At 39.5% G+C, this 21,290-nt stretch overlaps 3 protein-coding genes across 3 annotated transcripts; 2 read left to right on the top strand and 1 right to left on the bottom strand.

Moving 5' to 3' along the window:
• Window positions 1-700: 700 nt before the first annotated feature.
• Window positions 701-6,709, top strand: GCK72_000247 (uncharacterized protein; the record flags this gene model as incomplete). Its single annotated transcript, XM_053722359.1, has 8 exons — window positions 701-851; window positions 1,975-2,116; window positions 2,998-3,127; window positions 3,646-3,799; window positions 5,230-5,280; window positions 5,713-5,876; window positions 5,923-6,183; window positions 6,563-6,709. The coding sequence occupies 8 exons, from the start codon at window positions 701-703 to the stop codon at window positions 6,707-6,709; spliced, it is 1,200 nt and encodes a 399-aa protein (XP_053591004.1).
• Window positions 6,710-11,127: 4,418 nt separating this feature from the next.
• Window positions 11,128-15,997, top strand: GCK72_000246 (uncharacterized protein; the record flags this gene model as incomplete). Its single annotated transcript, XM_053722358.1, has 7 exons — window positions 11,128-11,177; window positions 12,654-12,936; window positions 13,577-13,699; window positions 14,287-14,480; window positions 14,998-15,136; window positions 15,182-15,356; window positions 15,813-15,997. 7 exons carry the CDS (start codon window positions 11,128-11,130, stop codon window positions 15,995-15,997), a joined length of 1,149 nt encoding a protein of 382 aa, XP_053591003.1.
• Window positions 15,998-16,888: 891 nt separating this feature from the next.
• GCK72_000245 (uncharacterized protein) lies at window positions 16,889-20,615 on the bottom strand (the record flags this gene model as incomplete). The annotated part of the gene is made up of 4 exons (XM_003094069.2): window positions 16,889-17,394; window positions 18,163-18,244; window positions 18,302-18,750; window positions 20,357-20,615. 4 exons carry the CDS (start codon window positions 20,613-20,615, stop codon window positions 16,889-16,891), a joined length of 1,296 nt encoding a protein of 431 aa, XP_003094117.2.
• Window positions 20,616-21,290: the final 675 nt, after the last annotated feature.

Below are 21,290 nucleotides of genomic sequence, written 5' to 3'. Positions count from 1 at the left end.
CCTGTATCTTTTTTGGGTATACAATCATCTGCTGACTCGGCGTTTGCCTGGTTAAACATTCGCCTCTCCATCATTTTCAGCGTCAGTCAGATGGATCACTATATCCGTTTTCTTTCTCATCAATTTCTTACTGTACACACACCTCGTTATTATACACTAAAAAAGAGCAAATTTGCTTATTTGACTATATATTATCTCTCTCTTTGTCTGTCTGTTTCTTTCCTCTGAAATCATTTTTGTCTCGTTTTCAGTCAAACTGGAAATGAGACTAATGATTTCTAGTGTATATTTTTCTGTGTCTCTTCTCTCCCCCCTCTTCTTTTTTTTCGTCTCGTTTTTTGAACTCGAAGAATCCATTTTATAAAAACGTTTTGAAAAGAAAAAGAGGGGTTGGACTTTTCAAAATTATTAGATCATGCTATTCAATTCACACAACCTCATCATTCTTCTTTTCCACCACATTTTCTCCCTGCAAAAACTAGGAATTTTTCAAATTTGGCGCTTCTTTTTTCCCTTTTATATACCCTCTCGAATGTACATAAAGATAAAATGTGTACTGCTAAATATCTGGAATTTTTTTTCCTGAAAATTTGCAAAAAATTTAACGTGAAATAACCAAAAAACATTAAAAACTCAAAAATTGAAAAAAAGCCAGGGAAAATGAATCATTTTTCAATTTTGACGTCTTCTGAATCCGAATATGACGACTACAACAGATTCCACGTCATCAACTACAGAAGCGACGACGGAGAAGAATATCGATTGGTTTCATGGGGTACTTCAGAGACAAGACGCCGATGAGATACTTCAGAAGCACGGCTCGTTTCTGTTGAGAGCGTCGGAGGTTAATGGTAAGAAATGTCGATAAAAAATCGATAAAAAGTCGATAAAATTGGCAAAAATCAGTCTAAAATCGCTATAAAAAGTTGACTTTTGTCGATAAAAGTCGATAAAATTGGGTGAAAATTGGCGAAAATCAGTTTTTTGTCGATAAAATTCGAGATGGAAAATAAATTTTTATCGACAAAACGGAGGCAATGTCGATAAATAGGGACCCAGCTTCAGTTGTCGATAAAATCGATAAAATTGGATAAAAACGAAAAAAAATCAGTCAAAAACTGCTTTTAGTCAATAAAAAGTCGATTTTTGTCGATAATTTTTGATAACACTGAAAAAACAGCTTCAGACGATAAAAAAAGTTGACTTTTGTCGATAAAAGTCGATAAAATTGGGTGAAAATTGACGAAAATCAGTTTTTTGTCGATAAAATTCGAGATGGAAAATAAATTTTTATCGACAAAACGGAGGCAATGTCGATAAATGGGAGCTCAGCTTCAGATGTCGATAAAATCGATAAAACTGAGTGAAAATCGACAAAAATCTGTCAAAAATCGCTTTTTGTCGGTAATTGTCGATAAAACTGAAAAAGTTAGCCCCATTCGATAAAAAATCGACAAATGTTTCGAATTTTTGTCGATAATAATCGGGAACTTGATCGATAAAACGGAACTCGGTAAAAATCGAAAAAAAAACAGTGTGAAAATCGACGAAAATCAGTTTTTGTCGATAAAATCTGGTAGTTTGAAGGAGAGTCAATAAATAGTCGACTTTTATCGATAAAATTTCTTTAAAAACTGGTTGAAAATCAGACAAAAACGTTGTTAGTCGATAAAAATCAGGTAGTTTGAAGGAAAACCGATTTTTATCGATAAAACTAAAAAGTCGACAAATATTTTGGATTTTTATCGATAAATATCAGAGTCGAATCTTTATCGATTTTCCCTTCGTTTTGTCGATAAATTTTCCCGATTTTTATCGACAAAAGTTCGAAATGTTTGTCGACTTTTTATCGATTGAAGCTGATCTTTTTTTCAGTTTTCTCGACCTGATTATTGTCGATTCGAATCGACTATCGATGAAACTCTTCGAAAGTCGATAAAATATATTTATCGACAAAATCGACATTTTTTGCAGGCAAAATGTCGATGATTCTGTCGGTTCGACACGACTCGAAACTCCACAATTTCGTCGTGAATTGTGATGCGAACGGAGAGAATTTCTGGTTCGAAGGGTACCATAAGGAGAAGACAATCGAACAGTTGGTACACTGGCATATGTACGTCATTTTCTGAGAATTTTTTTGAAAAAAAAATTTAAATTCGATAAAAATGCAAATGCGCTCTGTTGAGAAAATGATGATTTTCGGGCCGTTGAGGTCCGATGGCCGAGTTTTTGCAAAAGTTAGGCCACTTTCATCGATTATTTGCATTTTTAAAGACAAAATTGACCGATAAAACGTTGAAATGTGAGAAATACCACAAAAAACCAAAAAAATCGATAAAAATCGCAATTATTCAAAATTGTGGTGTGAGCAAGTGCGCTCCATTGATAAAATCACTAAAATAAGAGATTTCAAGCGGATTTTGAATAATAGATAGTTTGAAAAGGTTTGGAATTCAATTTTGCAAAAGAAAAAAAAATTGAATTCGATAAAAATGCAAATGCGCTCTGTTGAGAAAATGATGATTTCCGGGCCGTTGAGGTCCGGTGGCCGAGTTTTTGCAAAAGTTAGGCCACCCGAAATTTTTGAATTGTTTTTTCACTCTGAAATGCTAGAAAAATCACAAAATCACCGAGAAAATCAGCATTTTTCAAATTTGTGGTGTGAGCAAGTGCGCTCCATTGACAAAAACTTCAAATTGGACATTTCAGGCGGATTTTTGAATGACAGATACTTTGAAAGAGTTTGGAATTCAATTTTGCAAAAAAAAAACGAAAGAAAATTTTTTTTTGAAAAAAATGCGTGTTCCTTGGCCACCTGAATTTTGATCTACCAAAAAAAAATTTGATCTACTATGCCTAAGTAGGTCAAAACGACGTTATTGCAGGAAGCCATAATTTGTTAATTTTTAGGATTAATCTTGAGGAAATCACAAAAATCCAAAAAAAAAAAAAAAAAATTTCCAAAATTTTTTTTTCAAATTTTCATTTTTTCAGGACAAACGGGATTCCGGTGACAAAAGTGTCGGGTGTCAAACTGCGGACACCGATTGGGAAGCCCGATTGGATAATCGATCACGACAGCATCGTTTTCATCAAAAAACTCGGAGAAGGAGCGTTCGGAGAGGTAGGTGTGATGGCCGAGTTTCGGGTTTTTCTAGGCCACCAGGGAAAATTTTTTGAAAAATTTTAATTTTTTGACTAGAAAAGAAGACAAACTACAATATTATGACAAAAAACTGTTAAAAGCTGTGAAAACCGACTGAAACCTCGAAAACTACTCAAATTATCAATGGAGCGCACTTGCATTTTTCATATTTTCAAAAAGCGTCATTTCTTTCAATTTTTTGGCGTTTTTCAAAATTTTTTTTGTAAAATTGTATTCCAAACCCTTTCAAACCATCTATTTGTCAAAAAACGGGAAATTTCCAATTTTAACGATTCTATCGATGGAGCGCACTTGCTCACACCGCGAATTTGAATAATTGCGATTTTTTCTGGTTTTTTTTGCGATTTTTCTTCCATTTCATCGTATTTTTGGTCATATTTGTCTTAAAAAGGAAAAAATCTTCGAAAAATTTTGGTGGCCTAACTTTTTTCCATTTTCGGGTTTCCTAGGCCAGCCACGAGAGACTTCTCTTCCAGGTATCGCTGGCCGAGTGTGAGATCGGAGGTCAAAAAGTGGAGGCGGCGGTGAAGACGATGAGATGTCAGATGACTCGCGAGACACGGGCGGCGTTTATGAAGGAGGCGAGACTGATGAGAAAATACCAGCATCCGCATATTGTTCGAATTATTGGTAAGTGTTTTTCTGGTAGATCACAATTAGCGCTATATTTTTGTAGTTGACAACTTTTTGATATCTATTCACGCTACTGAGATATAAGCGCTAAAAGTTACGCAAATTCAAGAAAATCCAAAAAATTACTTATTTTTGAAACCTTGTAACTTTGTCAATTGTTGACTATTTTTTTTGAATTTAACACTATTTTGTAGATCAAATCTTGAACTACATTTTTGTAGTTGACAGTTTTCTTCTAGCTCTTCACGCTTTCGAGATACGCGCCTTCAAAGATAGGAACCTGTGGCGGCGAGAGAGCGGGAGGGAGGGAGACGCAGAGAAGCGAGACGCACTCCTCTTTCCGCACGCTCTCTCGCCCGGTGGTTTTTCGCAAACTTTGAGCCTCTATATCTCAAAAGCGTGAATAGCTATCAAAAAGTTGTAAACTACAAAAATGTAGATCAAGGTTTGATCTACAGATCTATGTTAAATTTTTTGAAAATTAGTCAAAAATGACAATGTTATAAGCTTTCAAAGTTGACCTTTATTTTATGCGGTAGTATCTTCAGTTCCGCCCGTTTTTCTCGATTTTTTTGAACTTTGTCCCAAGTTTTTTGTATTTTTTCGTTCGTTTAGAAGAATTTGTTGATGACGTGCTCTAACAATTAGACGAATAGGAGAGAGGACAGAGGTTTCAGATTACCCCGCCCCCCTGCACGTCAGCACGAGATTCGCCGTGTTTTTGTTTGTTTTATAATTGTGAATTGTTTAGACGAATAGATTGAATGAAATACGGGAAATTATTGAAGTTAGAAATTGAGGAAGCGGGGGACGACTCGCGAGATCATAATATAAACCAACAGGATCATGTGATGGGAAAGGTGCCAGAAATTTAATTTTGGGGGACATCCGGACACACAGATGCACAGACGCACAAAAAACTCCAAAAAAAAGACAAAAGTGTGAAAATTTTGAAATCCAACTTTTGAAATTTTGAAAAAATTGCCAACTTTGACACTACCGTCTTGTCCCATTTCATGCCCATTTTTTTTCAAATTTATATTTTTCTTGTAGATCACACCTAGTTCTACATTTTTGTAGTTGTCAACTTTTCGATAGCTCCGCCCATTTTTGAGATATGCGCCTTTAAAAATAGCATCCAATTCAAGAAAATTGGTCAACTTTGACATGTCCCCTTGGTGTCACTTTTTGTCCCAAGTGTCCAAAATTTACGTTGTTTGTGTAGATCAAACCTAGATCCACATTTTTGTAGTTGACAACTTTTTGATAGAACGTCATCCTGGGTTACTGTATCTCGCTGAAGTGAGTACAGCAAAATGAGCACGCGCGCCGCAGCGCTACAGTACCCCAAGGAGGGCCGGCTCCTTCAAAAATAGTGCATTTAGAAATATTTTTGAACTACCCTCTCGATTTTTTTATATTTTCAGGTCTTGCTGTCCACGCCCACCCATTGATGATTTTGATGGAGATTTGTCCACGTGAGTTTCTTTTTCCATTTTTGAAGAAAAGGAAAAATCAAAATGTTTCAAATTTATATTTATTCTGTAGATCAAAAATAGGACATCATTTTTGTAGTTGACAACTTTTTGATAGCTCTTCACGCTTTTGAGTTATGCGCCTTTAAAGATTGGGAGGTTAGAGAGCGTGCGAAACGAGGAGGGCGTCTCGTTTCTCTGCGTCTCCCTCCCTCCCCCTCGAGCCGCTCTCCAGGTGCCTCACTTTAAAGGTGCATATCTCGAAATCGTGAAGAGCTATCAAAAAGTTGTCAACTACAAAAATGAAGATCTAGATTTGATCTGCACGATGAATGTAAATTTGAAAATGGTTGGAAACATATTGACATAGTTAGAAGCCTTTGAAGTTGATCAATTTTTTCTTTTTTTTTTCAACTGATAGAAATACTTTTTCAGACGGATCTCTTCTCTCGTATCTTCGCAAGAATAAAACCAAAACGACACTATCCGAACGTCTTCGTTTCTGTATTGAATCCGCCGATGGGCTGGCTTATTTGGAGAAGAAACAGTGCCTCCATCGTGACATTGCCGCCAGAAATTGTCTCCTCTCGTTGACGGACGTAAGGGGGCGTGGCCTAATATTAAAAATTTGGATTATTTTTCCAGCAAATCAAGATTTCGGATTTCGGATTGTCCGACGACAAACGTACCGAAATGCAAGATGACACGCTTGGAAAAGTTCCAGTCAAATGGTTGGCGCCGGAAGTGATGCAGGACAAGTTGTACTCGTTGAAAAGTGACGTCTGGGCGTTCGGCGTCCTCATGTGGGAGATCTATGCGGACGGTGCCGATCCGTATCCCGGAATGACGAACTTACAGACCAGAGCCAAAATTTTTTGTGATGATTATCGAATGCCATTTCCGGAGGTGACTAATTTTGGTGCCAGCGTAATTGTTACAAAAAGCAAAAGAGAAAAACGAGAAGAAAAAATCGAACCCGGGTCGCTAGTTTACTGGTCAGACTCCTTACCGGGTAGGCTATGGTGGCAGAGCGGCGACGCGACCGGCGAGGGTCGTGATAAAGGTGCGGCCGGATCCACCTTGGCAAGAGAGGCGCCGCTTTTATCACCACCTTCGGTTTGGTGCCGCCGCCCGACACCCGTGGTGTACCTGGTAAGGAGTCTGGCCAGTAATCTTGCAACCAGGGTTCGATTTTTTCTCCTTCCTAATATTTTTTGCTTTTTGTAACAAACACCCTGGTATAATTTTCATTGCCCTGCGATGCCGGGAACTCTCTTTTTTCCAGATCACGCCTCCTATGATTGCGGAAATCGCTCTGAAATCGTGTTGGACGAAGTCGCCCGCCGAGCGTGCCACCATGAAAGCAGTCCTTCTGAAGCTGAAAGATTTCTCGGCTCCCGCGTCAGATGTGAGCTTTAAAGAGAGAAAATGAGTGTGTGCGATGATGAATAAAGTTCCCCCGCAATATGTTCTTTTCTTATTCTCTTTTCTTATTGTTTGCATTCTTTCCTTATTGAGAGTAAGAAGTACTAATTCGATTAGTACCGTCCCCTTGTTTGGTTTTGCCATGTTGAGAGATGGCAAATTGGAAGGAAAGAAGAAAGAAGCATGAAGAAGAAGAATAAGAAGAAGAAGAAGGTAATCAACAACATATGTTTACAACCATTATCAGTTTGTGTGATAATGTAGTTTGTTTGGTGTCGTCTCGAACCTGTATAGACAATTTTACATTCATTGTTCATGGTTTCTGCCACTTTTCTTGGATTAGTTTCGAAAATTGACCTGCCAGCATACTTGTTACAAAAAGTAAAAAATATTGGTGAGGAGAAAGAATCGAACCCGGGATGCGAGATTGGCGGACAGACTCCTTACCAGGTAGGCCATCACAGGTAAACCGCTAAGTCCCAAAAACGGGCCGGCGGCGGCTGAAAAAGCGCTTGCGGCTTAATAACGGCCCAATAACCGGTGAGCGACCGCCAAAGTCCCAACGGCGGCTTAATAACCGGTGAACGACAATGTTGCGGAACATTACAGAAGTTGTGTTAGAGATGGAATTTTGAGAAAATATTTTAGGAGATGGGTCCTATTAGATAGATGATTCATTCTTTATTTCGTTTTTTTCATAAAAATGGATTTTATTTTTGGCGGCTTAAAAACGGCTTAATGGCGGCTGAACAGCCGCTGGCGGCTAAATCACTGGCCAGGAACGGGCTAATAACCGGTGAGTGAACCGCTGACGGCTAAACGGCGGCTTAATAACCGGTGAACGACACTGTTCCGAGAAAGAGTTTGAGTTGGAATTTCAAGAAACTATCACACTGATGGATAAATTTTGAATCTAATTTCTTTACTTTTTTCTTCCTAGATTGTTCCCCAGTGACCAATTCATCATACAAATAAAGGACTATAACCGTGAAACCTGTATCACAGGAGAACCTATTATGAAGAGTTTGAAGCAAGATACATATCTCGAATGGCATCTGAGTTACGAACTTTTTTTCAACTGATGAAATATTTCATTTGTATCAAGCTATATTTTGTCAGTTGGAAACTTTTTAGTATCTCTTCTTAGAACCAAGTTATGCTAAATACGTTGAACTTGTACATCTGGATGCGTCTCTATCACGGGTTATACGGTAATTCAAATCCATATTCATAGTTATTGAAATATGTCTCTTTTGCAATTTTCGGTTTCATTCTATTTAAAACTATTTGACGTTCACTACTTTTCTCAACTATTTGCTCTTTTTCAACATTTCTTCAACATTCAAGTTTCAATCCAAGCCGCCGCTTTCAGCGAGAAGTCGCAACGATACTCCGCTATTCCGGTGTTCGCAGTAAATCTTCACCGGCGCCGCTCGAATTATTTTTCAGTAAAAACGCTTATTTTTCTTCGATTTTCATGTATTTCTTGGTAATTTTTTAGTTTGTTACATTTCGTTTAGATAATTGAACAATCTTAATAACTATCCGCTTTCTACCCGTTGAATAATTACTCCATTATTCGTTTCTAGGCTAATCGATACAACTTGTGATGGCGTCGGGCGCCTCAACGCAATATGGAGGATGTTTTCGCTATCGGAGGACAGAAAAGGTTTGTTATCTCATGAACACGTTGATTTTTTCGGAACCACCTCCTTTCATTCTAACGAGTTTTTCTCGAAAATGAATTGTAATTTTCGGAAAATTTTCTGTAATTATCCGAGGTAACTGGAGAATCTAAATACAGGAGTTAAAAAGAATTTTCCGAAAATTACAATTCATTTTCGAGAAAAAACTCGTTAGAATGAAAGGGGGTGGTTCCGAAAAAATCGCCGTGCATGAATCTGATTATAATTTTATGAAAATTACCTATTCTTTTACAGAATCCGACGTATTATCCCTTGAAAAAAGCAACAGAAGCCCATCAGGACTACCAAAACGTTTCCATGAGAAATTCAGAGACAACGACGACGTTTTTCACATAAAATAAAGGTATTTTCATTTCTTTATAAAAGAAAATAAGCATGGTTATTTAGGACAAAACATCGTCAAGTGTACTCATCTTCGGAATCGAACGTATGTCTCCCCTCAAAGGATTTGTTACAATACTCAGCGGTATTCAACAAGCTAAAGGAGAAATCAATGTGCGTAACTATTGAACTTCGAGCAAATTTTACTCATTTTATTTCAGATTTAAAGAACAATCTTCACCAAAAAAGGATTCTCTCGAATGATAATAAAAACTCCGATCGTTCAATTTCACACTTGGATCGAAGCAATAAGAAGCGAAAGGAAACAAGTCAAATGGAGTCAAAAGCCAAGAATATTTTAATTTCTATTTTTCTTCTTTCTTCCTTTTTAATTGTATTTTTGTTTTTTCTTATAATAAACAATAATTATTCAACCATGTGTTCCGAAACTACCGGGGAAAGGGGCCTATTGGGAAAGTGCGCCGGGTGAAAGTTGGCCCGGTGGCAGCTAAACGTTGGTCCGTCGGCTGCTAAACGTTGGTCCGTCGGCGGCTCGCACCTTCAACCACCGTATGTTCGCCGTTGGGCAACTTGCGCGCCGCCGCCGGCCCGTTTTTGGGACTTAGCGGTTTACCTGTGATGGTTGACAGCCGGCGGCGCGGAACCGAAGATGGTAATGAAAGTGGAGCACCCCACGCCCAACCTATGGGGTGCGCTACCTTCATCACCACCTTCGATGTGGCGCCGTCGCCTCGCACGTTTAGCCTACCCGGGAAGGAGTCTGACCACCAATCTCGCATCCCGGGTTCGATTTCTTCTCTTTGCTATTGTTTTTTGCGTTTTGTAAGGATTACGGTGATATAAAAATTTTCGAAATCCGAGCGATTTGGAAGGAATTACAAGTGTCGGACCACCATTTCTCTAGTTTTTGACAATATTTTTAGGTCCAGATGTTCTTAGGGTTCATCTCCTTTCAAAAACTTGAACCTGATTGTAACCCTCATCTCTACTGTTACAGACAGCCTGTCACTGATCTAGATCTCCATTCAATTTTTGACCTTGAGAGAGACGTATTACAGTAGTACGCTCTCATGTGTTATAACTTTTTTGAAAGGGATAGTTGAACCAGATGTATGAGAACTACAGTAGTGGTTTATGGTTTTGAAAGAAATCTGAGGCTATGCTTTTTTTTCCAAAATATTTGGTAAGGTGTCATATAAAAATTGATCAAATTTGACAGGTCCCCTTGGTGTCACTTTTTGTCCCAAGTGTCCCAAATTGATATTTATCATTTAGAACACAACTAGATCTTCATTTTTATAGTTGACAACTTTTTGATAGCTCCGCCCACTTTTGAAATATGCGCCTTCAAAGATTGCAGCTTGCGATGAGAGAGGGGAGGACGCAGAAAAGTTACAATCCTTTAAAGGCGCATACCACAAAAGTGGGCGGAGCTATCAAAACGTTGTCAACTACAAAAATGAAGATCTAGGTTTGATCTACATGATAAATATAAATTTGGGACGCTTGGGACATGAAGGGACACCAAGGGGACATGTCAAAGTTGATAAATTTTTTAATAATGGCGCCACTTCTCGAATGCTATCTTTAAAGGCGCATATCTCAAAAGTGGGCGGAGCAATCAAAAAATGGTCAACTACAAAAATGTAGAACTAGGTTTGATCTACAAGAAAAATATAAATTTGAAAAAAAGGGCATGATATGGGACAAGACGGTAGTGTCAAAGTTGGCAATTTTTTCAAAATTTCGAAAGTTGGATTTCAACATTTTCACATTTTTAAAGGCGCATATCTCAAAAGTGGGCGGAGCTATCAAAAAATGGTCAACTACAAAAATAAAGAACTGTTTTTGATCCATCTAATCAATATAAATTCTAAATTCTAAAATCAGAAAATTGGGTCCGTGCGGCACCATCAATGTTTTCAACAAAAAAAATCAAAACTGCTCGCTCACAACGTTTTTTTCTGAGCTACCGTACACCCAGATTACAGTAACCCAGCTACAGTATACTGGTTGTCAAAGTGAGACTCTCGTGTTCTATCAATTCCAGTATTGAAATAGTTCCACTTTTTCTCCATTTCCTCCTCCCCCACTGATATCTGTATACAAACACTTTCACACTTCCACTTCTTCTCAATGTTATTATTATAGATTCGGTATTATTTAGTCTCTTTCTCTCTGTCTCTCTCTCTCTCTCTCTCTCTCTCACAGTCTTCTGCTTGATATCGTCGACAGCGTCCGCGCTCCGCCCCCAATCCCCCCCTCAAGGTTTTTTTCGTTTGGCAATGTGTCAGTTGTAGGCAGAAGAGGAGAAGACACCCCCACTATAGACGACGTCTTCTGAAGTTTCGCGCCTCTTCTCACATTTTTCAAGAAGATGCTCGTCAGGTGTCTCAGTACCTTAGTACCATTTGTCTTGTTTCTGTGGTAAGCATTCTTGAAAATTAAAAATCCTTTTTTTGAAAGTTTAACCATAATTTGAATCTAAAAAAGTGTAAAACGTTAATTACTTCGATTTTCCGTTTTAAAGCTTCAAAAACATCAAATTTTCAAAACTTCCAACAAAAAAAAATTCACCCAAGTTCCCCCTAACCTATCTCAAAAAATCCGTCATTTCTTCCCGTTTCCAACGATATATTTTTCCCCTCTTAACTCTCTACTTTCCACGTTTTACACACGTTTTTCTTATCCGGAAGAGAAAACCGGCGTCGGTGGCCTAGGATCCCGGCGGCCGTCGTTGGTCGCCTGAGTAAAACGTGTGTAACTTCGCATGGTGAAGGTTTTAGGCAATGAAAGTACTACCGTTAAAATCAGCAGAAAAAGGCGGTTCTAATGGTATAATTTTTGGATAAATTTAAGAATTTTTTTTTGAAAGGTTTTTGGTTTTTTAAAAAGATTTTTAAGGGTCTTTCGAAAGTTTCAGGCGACAAAAGTGTCACTGTTAGAATCAGCAGGAAGAGGCGGTTCTTTTGATATAATTTTCGGGTAAATATATTTTTTTAATTCGGAGGTTTTTGGGGTTTTCACAAGTTTTTTATTCCTTTATCGAAAAAATTAATGGTTTTGTGCCCAAAAAGTTCTACTAGATGTTTGATTACTCCCTTCTCTAGAATCCAGTTTGACCTCCCCCCCATTGTTCCTTTCCTTTCAGAAGAACAAGGTCACTCGTTTCTTTTCATTTTCCCCCGTCTAAAGCAAAATGCCATATGTTTCCTTCCATCTGCAACAAACAGAAAGTGGTTATTGATAAGAGACAGAAGATTGTGTTGGCAGAATACTAGAGGAGGGGATAGTCTAATCATAATCAGTGATTGATATTCTTTACGATATATCGATTAGACGGGGGGAACCTAGCGGTACTCAAAAAAAGAATACGGAAATGAATCTCATCTTATCAAAAAGGAAGTGATAATGGTTTTTTTGGGGGGTCGGAGAAAAGAAACCTGTTTAACCTGGGTATCCAAAAGCGCACTTTTTTCTAATGAAAATCATGAAAACCATATGAAAATAGCTTGAAACTCAAAAATAAATATACCATCATGCTTGTTACAAAGAGTAAAAAATTATAGCAAGCAGAAAACACCGAACCCCCGATGCGAGATTACTGGCCAGACTCCTTACCGGGTACACCACGAGTGTCGGCCGGCGGCGCCACATCGAAGGTGGTGATTAAGCCGACCGCGCCACCTTCATCTCCACTTTCGGTTTGGCGCCGCCGGCCGTCACCCGTGGTGTACCTGGTAAGGAGTATGGCCAGTAATCTCGCATCCAGGGTTCGATTTTTTCTTGTTGCTATTCTTTTTTACTTTTTGTAACAAGCAGATTGGTATATTTATTTTTGAGTTTCGAACAGTTTTTACATGATTTTCATTCAGAATTTTTTCAATTTTGTCTTTTCTTCAGGACACCCAACGTAAATTGCGGCGCCCGAACCCCATTCTTCGACCTAACTGTCTACAACGACTGGCCACAATTCGAGGACTATGTGAAAGGTGTCGCCCATGACAATCCTTCGTTTGTCCAGCTGAAAACTATTGGTAGATCACGGGAAGGGCGTCCCCTGCTCGGAGTTCGAATCGGGAAGCCTGCACCAGCGGGAAAACGGAAAATCGCAGTGTGGTTGGACGGTGGGAATCATGCAAGGGAATGGCCCGCGTTTCATGTTGCTGTGTATTTTATTGAGAAGGTAAATGTAAATGTATTTTTGGGCGGAGAAAACTTTTACAACCCGTTATAGAAAGGCTTAAATCGAAAGTTGGAGCTACCATTAGGCTTGTTACCAAAAGCAAAAAATGTTTGCACGGGGTGGGAATCGAACCCTGGATGCGAGATTACTAGCCAGACTCCTTACCATGTACACCACGGGTGTCGACCGGCGGCGCCAAACCGAAGGAGGTGATAAAGGCGGCACCTCTCTTACCAAGGTGGATCCTTCCGCACCTTTATCACCATCCTCGCCGGTCGCGCCGCCGCCGAGCACATATAGCTTACCCGGTAAGAAGTCTGACCAATAAACTAGCGACCCGAGTTCAATTCCCACCGGGTGCTATTCTTTTTTGCTTTCTTTTCTCATCACACTAGTTACTATTATGCCCCATTTACTGTCTTTTTTCATACTTTTTCACACTTTTTCCTCTCGCGGACGAGTTTTTCCTTTGGTTTTTTAGGCCACACTAGACAGTAGTGGTTATCTTCTTAAACGCAAACTAAGCTAATGACCAACAACAAGCTGTCCTCCCCTTGCCAAAAGGTGTAAAAAGTGAGATTAGAAAAAGAAACAATTAATATTACACCATCACACACATCCTGTTTATATAATGTTTCAGTTGGTCAACGGATACCTCGTCGACGATAAAATCACAAAATATGTGAACACATTGGATATTTATGTGTTTCCCGTTCTCAATCCAGATGGTTTCGTCTATTCGAGGACTTCGACGAGGGCTACGGTAGGTATACTGTAGCATACACTGAAATAGAGAAAACGAAAAAAGTGACAAAAAGAAAAGAAGAAGCTTGAAATCTTTGAAACTTACAATAAAAAATTCTTTTAAAAAATTCCAACTTTGAAAGCTTATAACTTTTCGAATTCTTGACCATATTTTTCAAATCTACATTTTTTGTGTAGATCAAATCTAGGCCTCCATCTTTGTAGTTGACAACTTTTTGATAGCTATTCACGCTTTTGAGATATGCTCCTTTAAAGATTTGGAGGCGAGAGAGCGTGCGAAAAGAGGAGAGCGTCTCGTTTCTCTGCGTCTCCTCCCCTCCTGCTCTCTCGCCGCTAAAGGTACCTATCTTTAAAGGCGCATATATCAAAAGTGGACGGAGCTATCAAGAAATTGTCAACTGCAAAAATAAAGATCTGGATTTGATCTACATGATGAATATAAATTTGTGACTCTGACATCATAAATACTAAAGTTACGCACTTTCAAAGTTAGCAAAGAAAATGCGTTTTTTTTTGCTTTTTTTTTCAATTTTTTCAAGATTTTGAGTTAAAATTCTAGATTTACATATATTTTCTTTATTCCAGATCCGTCAATGGCGTAAAAACAGAGCACCCGAAAACTGCACGGGTACCGGCCCGTTCTCATCAGATCTCTGTTGTGAGGGTGTCGATTTGAATCGAAACTACGATATTGGGTTCTCCCATAAAAACTATCCGTTCAATAATCCGTGTTCCGACGAGTTCCAGGGACCAAGACCGTTTTCAGAGCCAGAATCGAGGTGGGTCAGGAAAAAACTATTTTTTGGAAATAGTGATCTTTGAGGGGGCGTAATTAAGTCAGTTGATGTCTACCACCTTCAAATTTAACTTTGCTGTGTAGATCAAAAATAGGACTTTATTTTTGTAGTTGACAACTTTTTGATAGCTATTCACGCTTTCGAGATATGCGCCTTTAAAGATTCTAGCTTCTCTGCGTCTCTCCGCACTATTACGTCCCTCGCCAATCTTTAAAGGCGCATATCTCAAAAGTGGGCGGAGTTATCAAAAAGTTTTCAACTACAAAAATAGAGATCTGGATTTGATCTACATGATGCATATAAATTTGGGACACTTGGGACATAAAGTGACACCAAGGGGACATGTTAAAGTTTGCTAATTTTCACTGGCGCTTCTTCTCGGATGCTATCTTTAAAGGCGCATACCTCAAAAATGGGCGGAGCTATAAAAAAGTGATCAACTACAAAAATAAAGAGCTATTCTCGATCTATTTAATCAATATAAATTCAAACATTTCAGAGCCGTCCGTGACTTTGTAATGTCATCTGAAATCTACGGTCGCCTGTATGCACTAGTCTCCATGCATACCCACGGACAGCTATGGATTCTACCGTATAACTACCATAAGAGGACGTATCCACAAGATTTCAAAGATTTGGTGAGTGTGTTCGGTGGAGCGCGTTTGCATTTCTTACATTTCCAGGAAACGCTTGCCAACCGTGCCGCTGACCGTGTATTCGCCTATCGGGAGACCAAATATCGCGTCGGCACCGCCGCTGATATGTTGGGCACCGCGACGGGCGGTGCAACGGATTGGATTAAGAAAAATACACCGACAAAATATGTTTATGTGCTCGAATTGCCACCAGATATGAAGAGTGAGTTTAAAACAGTTATTTTTTTCAAAAATTACCAAAAAACTGGTCAACTTTGACATGTCCCCTTGGTGTCACTTCAAGTCCCAAGTGTCCCAAATTTATATTTTTCTTGTAGATCAAATCTAGGTCTTCATTTTTGTAGTTGACAACTTTTTGATAGCTATTCGCGCTTTCGAGATATGGGCCTTTAAAGATAGTAACCTGTGGTGGCGAGAACGCTCTCTAACCTCCCACTCTTTAAAGGCGCATATCTCAAAAGTGGGCGGAGATATCAAAAAGTCGTCAACTAATAAAATGAAGATCTGGATTTGATCTACACAATGTATATAATTTTGAACTAATTCACACATTTTTGTCAATAGAGCGCGTCTGCATAATTTCAGATTTTCGCGAATAAATTTAAATAGTTTTAAACGGTATTTATGTCAAAAAAATCCATTTTTTTCAAATTTCCAGCATGGTTCGCATTCCAAGTGAAACCCCACTGGCTGATCCCAATCGGGAAAGAGACTTGGCTTGGAATCGAGGTGATTTTCGATCAAGTCATCGAGGAGACCAAGAATTTCCAACCGACTGCTGAGACAGCGGTCACCAACGCGACTGATAACAACAGCAGATCTCCACGATTCAGACAGTTATAAAACGAGAGGGGGCGGGGCGTTGGGGGGCGTTTTGAAACCGGTTACGAAACGTATTAGCTCTGGGCACAGTTCTTACAACTGCGCTCCACCGAAATTTCCTTGAAAAATGTCTTTTTTTCTCTGCGTCTCTCAATTTCTCACACTAATTTCTTTGGTTTCGGTAGAGCGCGGTTGTAAGAAGGGTGCCGAGATAATAAATCGGTTTCAAAACGTCCCAAACGCTATCCAAAATGAGTCACACGAGGTCTTAAATAGGGGACATCTCATGCGGGTTTCTTTTCTTTTTTTCTCTTTTTTCCTTCGATTAGAATAAATTGTAATAATTACTGTATGTTAATTGATACAAACGGATAGACAGACAGGGCGGCCGAGAAATTGCAAAAATTCGGTCACAGAACTGCAGTTTTCGAGAAATTAAGTGAATTTTCAGTTTTAAAGCGAAAAAAATCCATTTTTCAGCACAAAAATTCGCTGAAAACGGTATTTTTCATCAAAAATCGGTAAAAAACTGGAAATTTCTGAAAATTTGAGATGTTTAATCAAAAGTTAGTTCAAAACTTTAAAGATATTTTTTGACATTGAAAAAAGTATTTTAAAAACATTATTCTCATTTTAAAACAAGAAAAAAGTGCTGATTCAACATGGATTTTGAGCTGAAAACGCGGTCCAAAAAAATGAGGGGATGCAAGCGTGCTCTCTTGGACTCGCCGTGTACTTCTCTCGGAGGAGCGATTGAAGGTTTAAAAAGGCGAAAATATGGGTAGAAACCACTAAAATTGAATAAAAAAAGTCATATTTTTGATTTAAAGCCTTGAAAACAAGAAAACCGTAACAAATATGAGAAAAAATATTAAAAAATGTTTAAAAAATGACGGTCAAATCGAGAAGAGCTTATTGGATGCAGCAACTCTTCTTCTTCTTTGGATAGTAGGCGTTGTGCCCGTCAGAAGTCTGAGTGTAACTTCCTTGCTGATTTGGGTCAAATCCCGGCTGTCCCTTGTAGCACGGGTACGGTAGAGCCGGTTCACCTCCTCCTTGGTTTCCGCCGGATGGGTACGGTGGGTTTGTGCCTCCAGGCTTATTATCCAACAGTGGATTGGCCGGTGGAGCGTAAGAAGAGTACGCCGGTGGCTGACTGACTGTCTCGAGTCCAGAAACACGGAGAATACGGAGATGAGTTCCATGTGGTGGCATCCCGGGGAGCGGTTGATCAAAGTCTCCCCAGACGAAAATGTTGCCAGAGTGACAAGCGGTGAGTCTAGGCTCAATCAATGGGCATGGCATTTGGGATGGGATTTGGAGCCATTGGAATGTTTGGGTATTGAGGGCCCAGTAGTCGACGAGTCGCTCGACTCCGTTCCCACGGTCGACCTCTCCTCCAGCCATGAGAATCGCATCTGAAAAATGTGATAGGAGATTCCGTTAGACAGAGCAGTGCGGAAGTGATTTTTTCTGAAACGGAAGTTGCAAGTCGGAAGGCGGAAGTCGGAAGTAGATATTTTCCGCAAATATTCAAAATTCGCGGAAAAACTAGTTTTTGGTTAATTAAAAGCATATTCTCTGTCCTTTCAGACCATTTTTCCTTATATTTCTGCGAAATGTACTTTTCAGAGTTGCGCGGAATTCCAACTTCCGACTTTCGGGCTTTTTTCCCCTTCAGATTTCCGACTGCCGGATAAGGAATTTTACTTCCGACTTCCGTTTTAGAAACAAATCACTTCCTAAATTTCACATTTAGGGAATGACGGAAGTCGAAAGTCGGAATTCCGCACAAATCAGGATAATAGATAACAGAGTTGCGCGGAAACGATTTTTTTCAAAAACGGAAGTCGGAAGTAAAATTCCAAATCCGGAAGTCGGAAGTAAAAACAAAGCCCGGAAGTCGGAAGTTGGAAGTCGGAAGTAGATTTTTTCGCAAAGATCCAAAAACTCCAAGAAAAAGTTCATATAATTCGCGAAAATCAGTGAAAAATTAGTTTTTGGCTGTCGAAAAGCCTTTTCTGTCCTTTTAGACCATTTTTCCTTATATTTCTGCGAGATGTACTTTTCGGAAATTCCACAATTATGGAATGACGGAAGTCGGAAGTAAAATTTTCAAAACGGAAGTCGGAAGTGAAAAACAGCCCGGAAGTCGGAAGTCGGAATTCCGCGCAACTCTGACTTACTGGTAACCGAGTCGAATCCACATTGTTTTCTTGGAATTGGCATTCCGCGTTGTGGATCTCCGGTACAGTTTTGTGAGGTGATCTGAAAAAAGTTTTAGAAATTTAATTTCTAAAATTATAACAAAAAAGACAACTGTACATGTTGTGGGTTGTTCAAACTGAGAAGATGAACACGAGTATTGTCAAAGTGTCCGTCTGGAGTAGCAGACAAGAAGATAATATTTCCATTGTTAAGAAATCCATCGTAGAAGTGATTGAGATCAGCAGAGCCCGGCACTCTAAAAGTGGCCACCGGTGGTTGCGGAGACTCCACCATGCAATTGATTCGCCAGATTTGAAGTCCTGGATTAGCCATCACAACGATCTCGGGCAGGTCCTCGCGCATAGAGCAAATGTATTCTCCACCAATGCACAATGCTTCTGGAATCAACGGACGAACGTTAGCGATTGAGAGTCCATCGTGCGACAAGTCGACGCGTGATACGTTGAGTCGAATTTGTCCATAAATGTGTTCCTCGGTGACAAGAACGAACGAAGAGCCTCCCTGTGGAGATGGACATTTGAGAGCGAATAGGAACTTCATTTTTCCTGGAATACAACAGTTTATTCCAGATTTGTAATCCGGGCTGACGGGTGACTCGTTTCAAACTCAATATTATAAGCTGAAAAATATACCGAAATGTAGATCTCAGCGAGCTCTACATCAGAGTTGCATGGAATTCCGACTTCCGACTTCCGGGCATTTTTTCCATTCCGACTTCTGACTTCCGGATAACAAAAATCACTTCCGACTTTCGACTTCCGGGCGTTTTTTCACTTCCGACTTCCTAGTTCCGACTTCCGGATAAGGAAATTCACTTCCGACTTCCGACTTCCATACAACTCTGCTCTATATCCGTGACATACTACCAGACGGAGTTGTGCGGAATTCCGACTTCCGACTTCCGTCATTTCATAACTGTGAAAATTTCGAAAAGTAAATTTCGCAAAAATTCATGGAGAACTGGTCTAAAAGGACAAACATAGGCTTTCCTTAAGCCGAAAACTGATTTATCACTGATTTTTTCGAATTTTATGAACTATTTCTTGGAGTTTTGACTTTTTGCGAAAAAATCCACTTCCGTCTTCAAACTTCCGACTTTTTTCATTTCCGCAGAACTCTGCTACGGGATCGGATGACGGATCGGTAATGTGCCATTCTAGCCAGGCCCGAGTTGTGCGTAAATTATTTTTGCTGAAACGGAAGTCGGAAGTGAAAAAAACGCTCGGAAGTTGGAAGTAGTTGCTTTGCAAATATTCAAAACTCCAAGAGAAAAGTCATAAAATTCGCGAGAATCAGTGTTAAACTAAATTTTTTATCCGGAAGTCGGAAGTTGAAAATAAAGTTTTCAAAACGGAAGTTGGAAGTCGGAATTTCGCACAACTGTGATAACCATCCGGCCCGTAGCAGGTCACGGCCGCGGGGCGGGCTAGAATGGTTTTTTTTAGCCACTTTCTCGGTTTTTTCACTTTCTCCCGACCCGCGGCACATTACCGATCCGTCATCCGGCCCCGTATTTTCTGCCCTTTTAGACCAGTTCTCCATGTATTTCTGCCATAGTTGTCAAGGCCCGGCCCGGGCCGGGCCGGGCTTAAGGCCCGGCCCGAAGGCCCGGGCAAATTGGCGCGAAAGTCAAATTTTCAAATTTTTTCAAATTTTTTGAATTTTTTTGAATTTTTTTGCGAAAAAGTCAAATTTTCGACTATTACTCAGAATTAGAAGAAGTTCTGAAAAATAGTCAAAAATGGTCACATTTCCGATGAAAAATTGAAAAAATTTCGAAAAAAAAATTGGGAAAAAAAGGGTCATTTTTTGAAGCCGGGCCTTGAAAATTTTCTACCGGCCCGGGCCTTCGGGCCTTGCCGGGCCGGCCCGGGCCTTGACAACTATGATTTCTGCGAAATGCACTTTTCGGAATTTTCACAATTATGGAACGACGGAAGTCGGAAGTAAAATTTCTTATCCGGAAGTCGGAAGTAGGAAGTCAGAATGGAAAAAAATGACCGGAAGTCGGAATTCCGCACAACTCTGGTCCGTAGTAGGTCACGGGCATAGAACTCGTCGAGATCTACATTTTGGTATATTTTTCACCTTATAAGCTTGCGTTTTGAGCGAGTTAAGCGGCGGCCCGGTTTGCAAGTATGTTTTAAGTACCTGGAGTATGAATGGATATCTCTCCAACGAAACATTTAAAGTTGGTATCAAAGATAACGAGTCCTGGATATCCCTTCCTCTGTCCACTTGTTCCACTCTGCTCATCAGCTTGTGGATCGTACAAAAAGTACAATTTTGAGCCATCAATCGACTCTTGCACATCTTGAAACACTGCCATTCTCCATTTACCATATTGAGAATCGAGCGGATGAGGGGATTGTCCCCATGCGACAGTGATATCTTCAGTGGTCACGCGCATTTTGAGGCGGTGCGTTACTCTGAAATTTTCAGAGTCTGAAAATAAGAAATAGGTATTCGTAAGAAGGCGATATTAGCAGCCCGCGCCTTCTTACAACTGCGCTCCAATGCAAACGAGAGAGTATCGGCGAGAGAGACGCAGAGTTTTTTCTTTTTTCTCGCGCCGACTCAGATTTTCACAGTTTTTGACATATTTTCGCTGTTTTTCCATAACAATTCACAAGAATTATTATGAAAATCACAGAAAATAGATCAAAAACCGTAAAAATCTGTTTCGCGCCAGAAAAAACTCTGCGTCTCTCTCGCCGATACACTCTCGTTTGCGGTGGGGCGCAGTTGTAATAAATATGCTCCTCTAAAATTGAATACGGAAAAAAACGAGTACTGCAACAAGCAAGGAATCAAAGTGGTCCGGCATTAGTAGGAATTTGAACTTTTTCGAAAACATTTTGAAGAAATTTATGAAAAATATGTGCAAAAAAAAATTTTTTTGTCAGCCCGAGATTTCCCGTCAATTTTCAGCCGTTTTGATACGATTTTTTTAAAATTCTGGAATCGAAAACCACGAAAAATCAATTTTCAGCAAAAAATTTTACTGAAAACGGTATTTTTCATCAAAAATCGATAAAAACTTGAAAATCCGAGAGAATTTTTACGAAAAGGCAAAATTTCCGTC

This window comes from Caenorhabditis remanei, chromosome I, assembly GCF_010183535.1.
Source record: "Caenorhabditis remanei strain PX506 chromosome I, whole genome shotgun sequence".
NCBI lineage: Eukaryota > Metazoa > Nematoda > Chromadorea > Rhabditida > Rhabditidae > Caenorhabditis > Caenorhabditis remanei.
The sequence above is the reverse complement of the archived record's forward strand: the minus strand, read 5'-3'. Positions and strand labels throughout refer to the sequence as shown.